The sequence below is a fragment of the Carassius carassius genome, chromosome 23, assembly GCF_963082965.1.
Source record: "Carassius carassius chromosome 23, fCarCar2.1, whole genome shotgun sequence".
Lineage (NCBI taxonomy): Eukaryota > Metazoa > Chordata > Actinopteri > Cypriniformes > Cyprinidae > Carassius > Carassius carassius.
This window is the reverse complement of record NC_081777.1, coordinates 31,569,377-31,576,876: the sequence shown is the minus strand read 5'-3', so window position 1 is coordinate 31,576,876 and position 7,500 is coordinate 31,569,377. Positions and strand designations below refer to the sequence as shown.

At 38.9% G+C, this 7,500-nt stretch overlaps 1 protein-coding gene across 2 annotated transcripts in view; it reads left to right on the top strand.

Moving 5' to 3' along the window:
* Positions 1-7,500, top strand: part of LOC132101774 (protein unc-13 homolog C-like) — a 146,914-nt gene that overhangs the window by 53,951 nt on the left and 85,463 nt on the right. For both annotated transcript variants that reach the window (XM_059506972.1, XM_059506971.1), the window contains exons 13-14: positions 5,365-5,518; positions 7,270-7,338. In XM_059506972.1, the coding sequence (XP_059362955.1) occupies positions 5,365-5,518; positions 7,270-7,338 (223 nt within the window). The remainder of the gene's footprint in view (positions 1-5,364; positions 5,519-7,269; positions 7,339-7,500) is intronic.

The following is a 7,500-nucleotide window of genomic DNA, read 5'->3' as shown; positions in this document are numbered from 1 at the left end:
TAATGCAATAAAAGTTTTGAGTTTTACATTATTTTGTCTTACTCTTTCTTTGCATTTAATTAAGTCTGTGACACTCTGATAAAATATAATTCTGTTTTCTCTGCCAATGTAGATTTAAAAGCTGCTCAGACATCCAAGAACCAACAGAACTCAAAAGCATAAAATCGTTTATTTAAAACAAACTTTAACAAGAACAATCCACCATTCTCAACTATAATGAAAACACCAACCCTGAGATTTTCCCAGTGATCTCGGGAGTAACTCATTACCAGGTGATCTCACAGATATTGACGTCGCTGGGAATTTAAGACCTGTTTTGGAGGGAAGTGCACAGAGGTTAAAGAGGACGGCAGATAGAGAGAGAGAGAAGACGAGTCAATACTTGTTGGCAAGTTTTATTTCTCTGATTTACAGCGGAGCTGTGCGGATCACTGGAGCAGCAAGACGAGGATTTTAAAGATGAGAAAGGAACGAAAGGAAAGCAAGCTGTTACTAGGCAACAAGAAGTTAACACCCTCCATCATTTATCATTTATTCTGATTTAGCTGTCAGCATCTTTCAATAATGTCTTAAACCGGAGGAGGAAATATGCAGAGGATAACTCTTCATCTTTTCTTGGAAGCACAATAATTCTTCATTCCCGTGTGTCTCGATGGGTTGTTCGGGGTCAGAGGTCACACCATCAGAACTAATGAGGTCCAAATCAATGTCTGCAGGTGCTAATGAATGGTCTTGCATCATTGCGGCTTACAGCTTCTGCTCAAAGACTTAATAGGAGTTTAAATCAGCATTAAAAATTCAAGGAAAGTGAATGAGGAGGATGTAAAACTAGAAATAACGTCAGTGGGTTTAAGTGAATGTGACTTCAAACAGTCGCTTTGTTGTAAGGGGTGTGTCTTCAAACTGTTGGATGGTTTAAGTGGGTGTGGCTTCATTCTGTGGGTTTGTTTAAGTGGGCGAGGCTTCAAACAGTAGTATTGTGATAAAGGGGTGTGGCTTCAAACTTTTGGTTGGTTAAACTGGGTGTGGCTTCCAGCTGGGGTATTTTTTTTTTTATCGGGCGTGGCTTCAAACCATGGGTTGTATATATGGGTGTGGCTTCGAATTGTGGGTGTGGTCTAGTCAGTGTGTTGGCTTAAGTGGGTGTGGCTTTAATCAGTGGGAATTATAGTGGTCTATCCCTAGTAAACAATGCTATGGTATTACAGTTTTTCTCGATTGGTTTGGCTCATTTCTTGAAACCGAGATGACATTCTCAAAACCATAAGGTCATTTGGCCAAACAGTCTTACAGTTCTGCTCAACATTATAGCTCACTAGCAAAATCAAATAGCTTTCCCCAAACTCTTCTTCCATGCTTCAAAAGCAGATTCCTTTCCCATATAAAAGGTCAGTACAGTCAAAATAGCACAGATCCTTCTCAATTGCCTTGGCACATGTGCATTCATTTAGTGCTTTTGTCAAAATAACCTGGATGGTTTAGCACAACACCATGGATCCCCTGCAAAAGCTCATATCTCTCCCAAAACAGTTTATCCATGTGTCAAAACTAAATATCCTTCTCATATAAATAATCAATGCCCCCAAAATGCATTATACCTTTGGCATTGTTTAAGCACTGCAAGTCAAAATGCTTAGATGTTTTGTCACTGAGGCACAGGTCTAGCAACAGAATACCACTATGAATAAAACTAAAAGATTTTACAGTAAAATCAGCCTCCAATAAACCACTCATACTCAAGGAAACTGTAAACATTTTTATTCGTACAAAGAAATGTTAACATTAGAGAACATACTGTGAAAAGAAAACATATACAGGATTCTGTAAATGTGAACAGTTATAAACACAAACAAAAAACAACTCTAGCCTACCATACTGTAAATAAAGTTTCAGAACTATAGTACAGTAATATTTTCAGTGGTCGCCATTGTCACCCTCTCTTTCCTGGCCACCATCCTCATCCTCCTGGCCATCGACGCGCTGCTCTCTGTTAGGCCATAAATTCTCATCCACATCGCAACGGATATTTTCTCTTGCGATGCAGCGAGGGAAGAAACGGCGTGAATGCCTCAACCATCCCCTACATTGATCCCCTGTGATGTCCTCACATGCAGCATCCATTGCATGCAGCAGGGCCCTCTGGTCTTGAGCCTGATGCTCATACACCCTCCACCTCCAAGCTGAAAAAAACTCCTCAATTGGATTTAGGAAAGGAGAGTAAGGTGGAAGAAACTCCATTAGCATCCGGGGATGGGTGGTGAACCAGGTTCTGATGCGTGGGCCACGGTGGAAGTTCACATTATCCCACACAATGACATAATGTGGTAGCTGAGGTCCTTCTTCACCTCTCTCATTTTCCGGGATCAGATCAGTATAAAGGTGGTCCAAAAAATTGAGGAGCTTTTGTGTATTGTAGGGCCCTAAACTGGGAATGTGTGTGGCCACACCTCTTTCTGATATAGCGGCACACATTGTTATATTTGCTCCTCGCTGGCCTGGGACATCCACAGTGGCTCGGTGGCCAATGATGTTACGGCCACGCCTTCGACCTTTGGCCAGGTTGAAGCCAGCTTCATCAACGAACACTAGGATGTGAGAGGTTTCGTTGCCTTCTAATGCCATTATTCTCTACAATAGAATAAAAATAAATCTAACCAGTCAAGTAGAGACAGATACTGCAGGGAGGATCTAAAGTACTGCAAAAAGAGGGAGTGAAAAACTGAAGACAATTTCTAGGCAAAATGCTCTAGTCACACAAAGCTGGATTCTGAAGGTAAAAAGGATAAAGCAAAACAAAAAAAAGTGGTAACCATGTCTTACTGTAATAGTGTTACAATGATAGACAACCAGTAGTTGACTTACATGCACATACTGGTACCGCAGCTCTTTCACTCTGTCAGAGTTTCTCTCAAATGGTACCCTGTAAATCTGTTTCATGGTCATCTGATGTTTCTTCAATACCCGGTCTATTGTGGAGATGCTGATAGAGTTTATATTTTGGAACATTACATTGTCTAGAAGGATTGCATTACGAATCTGTCTCAGTGTGATGGCATTATTTGCAATGACCATGTTGCATATTTCTCGTTCTTGTTGTTCATTTAGAAGTTTTCTTCTGCCACCCACTTGAGGCTGTCGTCCAATCCTAGACATACAAGTCAAAGGTCAACACTGTAAATTTGTTACAAAATGAGTTACCAATGTAATTGTACTGCTGTTTTATGGTACTAAAAGTGTGATGCACTGCACAGTGACTGGAATACTATTCACAGAATTTTCTCCATTTTTTTTTCTTTGTCATTTTTATAGTATCATATAACATCACATGAAGATATTACAGTACTCTAGGCCTACACACACACCAACACTGAATAGTTCAATAGAATAGTTCTAGACCGAGTAGACCGAGGCACATTAGGCTGCACTCGGCGACCTGCCTCTGCCATTGTGAGGCGATGGTTTATAACGTGGTCAATAAGGGTGGCCCGGATTTCATCTGGGACATCATGGTGCCTCCGTGCTCCTCGGCCTCTTCCCCCTATTCCTCCACGCATTCTCACTCCTCCTCTTCCTCTTCTTCCTCGAGCAGGAAGTTGCTGTTGTACTTGGCTAGGTGCTTCCATGTTCACACTGCAAATGAAACTGGCCCCGGGCCAAGCTCTGTCTATATACTTTTGGCAGCAGTCATAATCATAGACAACACCTGTCAGGTAACTAAACAAACTGTTTGATTGGTCATCTGAGATGTGGGAAACTGCTCCTTCGTTAGTTCTAATTTCACCTGATCGATTGTCAAGTACTGTCATAAATTTATCAAATGTTCCAAGAAATTCTTTCATGGTATTATATCTTTGACTAATTTTGACAGTTGAACAGACAATTGTGCATATGATGACTTACACAATGAAACCATGCTGATATGTTTTGGAGAGAGTAACCATTTCACTGAAAAATCAACTAATCAGTTTAGATCAGCAAGATCTATTTATTTGGAAAATGTGCTAAATGTGGGCTCATTGTGCTAACTGTAGCTACTTGTACATAATCATTTGAAAAAAAGCACAGAGTCACTTGAGACATGTACTAAAGCATTTGCAATTTGATCAAACCAATGAAAAATGACATTCTGTTGTGAACAATTGCAAGGGGGTTTGGAGATTTGTCCATGTTATTTTGAGAATGTCATCTCGGTTTCAAGAAATGAGCCAAACCAATCGAGAAAAACTGTAATAATATAATATCATAGTTTTAATTAACATTTCTTGCCTTTTTATATTATACATGTTTTATATATACTATATATACTAATATAAGTTTTCATATATATATATATATATATATATATATATATATATATATATATATATATATACTATATATTTAATGTCAGTTTTTATTTTAATTTTAAACAATTTTTATGTACTTCTTTCATTTTTTATATTTCTGTATAGCTTTATTTTTATTTCAGTTTTAGTTTTAGTTATTTTACTAAATTATTTACTTATAAATTATTTACTTTCATAACTGATTATATACCAAGAGGAGAAAGATTAAAATGTGTTTATATGGAGCATCTATTTATGTGTAAAGAAGCACTGTTTTATATGTGTGTAAGTGTGTGTGTGTGTGTGTGTGTGTGTGCAGTACACATGTGATATTCTGTGTTTCACTGTGTGTGTGTGTGTGTGTGTGTGCAGTACACATGTGATATTCTGTGTTTCACTGTGTGTGTGTGTGTGTGTGTGTGTGTGTGTGTGTGTGTGTGCGTGCATGTGTGTGTGTGTGTGAGCCCTGCAGGCCTGCTGTTATTTTTAGTCTATGTCTCTTTTCTTTTTTCTCCTATCTCTTTTTCTCTCTTATATCTTTCTTTAATGAATCTCCTCTAAAAGTGGCCAATTTCCTGCTCTGCCTGAGGCTCAACTCATGACAGATCTGTGTTGCGCTGTCTGTTCATTTTGACGATATAAGATGGATCATGAAGCTAATTTCATATGTGCATATAGTATCGCCTATTAATAGTTTACATTTGTGTACACATCCATAGTTAGTTTTTTCCATATGATAAAGATGCTGCAATGCCTTTGTCAGACATTCAACATTTTTTATGTTTAGTTCATACTTTGCAGAAAGCCATGTTCCTTATCAGTATTTCCAGTTATAATATTTCTGTGCATTGCAGAATCATCTGTGGGGCATTTAGGTAATGAATTCAGTTTGTATTCACTTTTTGTTGTTGTTTTAATGTTGTTGCTCAAGGGGAAAATATTCACAGGAATCTGATATGAAATATACATTATAATGTGTGTTCAGCCACTCACTTGTGTGTTTATGACTGAATCTGGCATCTGTTTCTCTCTCTTTTAGGCATTTCTCATGTCTCTCGTCCAAGTACATGTGTCCTGGCGTTCCCGCAGTGATGAGTAACCTGCTTGCCAACATCAACGCCTACTTCGCTCACACAACAACAGCAAACACCAACATCTCAGCCTCCGACCGATTCGCAGCCTCCAACTTTGGGGTTTGTCACTCTCACTGCTGATGGATGGATGGATGGATAGATAGATGGATGTATGGATGGATGGATGTATGGATATATAGATGGATGGATGTATGGATCGATAGATGGATGTATGGATGGATGGATGTATGGATATATAGATGGATGGATGTATGGATAGATAGATGGATGTATGGATAGATAGATGGATGTATGGATGGATGGATGGATATATAGATGGATGTATGGATAGATAGATGGATGTATGGATATATAGATGGATGGATAGATAGATAGATAGATAGATAGATAGATAGATAGATAGATAGATAGATAGATAGATAGATAGATAGATAGATAGATTGATTTATGGATAGATAGATGGATAGATAGATGGATGTATGGATGGATGGATGTATGGATATATAGATGGGTGGATAAATGGATGGATGGATGGATGGATGGATGTATGGTAGATGGATGGATGGATATATAGATGAATGGATGGATAAATGGGTGGATGGATGGATGGATGGATATATAGATGAATGGATGGATAAATGGGTGGATGGATGGATGGATAGATGGATGTATGGATATATAGATGGATGGATGGATGTATGGATAGATAGATGGATGTATGGATAAATGTATGGATATATAGATGGATGGATGGATAACTGGATGGATGGATGGATGTATGGATAGAAAGATGGATGGATAGATGGATGGATAAATGGATGGATGGATGATGGATGGATAGATAGAAGGATGCATGGATATATAGATGGATCGATGGATAAATGGATGGATGGATGGATGGATGGATGGATGGATGTATGGATAGATAGATAGATGGATGTATGGATATGTAGATGGATGGATGGATAAATGGGTGGATGGATGGATGGATGGATAGATGGATGTATGGATATATAGATGGATGGATGGATAAATGGATGGATGGATGGATGGATGGAGTTATGGATAGATGGATGTATGGATATATAGATGGATGGATGGATAAATGGGTGGATGGATGGATGGAGTTATGGATATATAGATGGATGGATGGATAAATGGGTGGATGGATGGATAGATGGATAAATGGATGGATGGATGGGTGTATGGATAGATAGATGGATGTATGGATGTATAGATGGATGGATGGATAAATGGGTGGGTGGATGGATGGATGGAGTTATGGATAGATGGATGTATGGATATATAGATGGATGGATGGATAAATGGGTGGATGGATGGATGGAGTTATGGATATATAGATGGATGTATGGATATATAGATGGATGGATGGATGGATGGATAAATGGATGGATGGATGGGTGTATGGATAGATAGATGGATGTATGGATGTATAGATGGATGGATGGATAAATGGGTGGGTGGATGGATGGATGGATAGATGGATGGATGGAGAGATGGACAGATAGACAGATAGACTGATAGATAGATGGACAGATAGACTGATAGATAGATGGACAGATAGACTGATAGATGGATGGATGGATAGATGGAGAGATGAACAGATAGATGAGTAGCCGGCTAGATGGATGGATAGACAGACAGACGGATGGATGGATGACAGATAGATGGCTAGATCGATCGATCGATGGATGAACAAACAGATTCACAGAAGCATGATACATGAGTGAATCAATGGATAATGTGCAGATGATTTCATGAATAACTCAATAAACAGATGGATGACACGATGCAGCGCTGATCTGTTTCTGTGACTGTTTTTTCCACAGAGAGAGAAGTTCGTCAAACTCTTGGATCAGCTTCACAACTCTCTGCGAATCGACCTCTCCAAGTATCGAGTGAGTAAAGCAACCGAACGCCGCAGCACACATGGGATTTTCTATTTCAGAGACATCAGAAAGAAAAACATTTATCTATTACTCAGCGCCATGGAGATAATCTAACCTCTCCATCGCTTTTAGTGATCCTTTACCTCAATTCACAATGAAATTTCAAAAGGT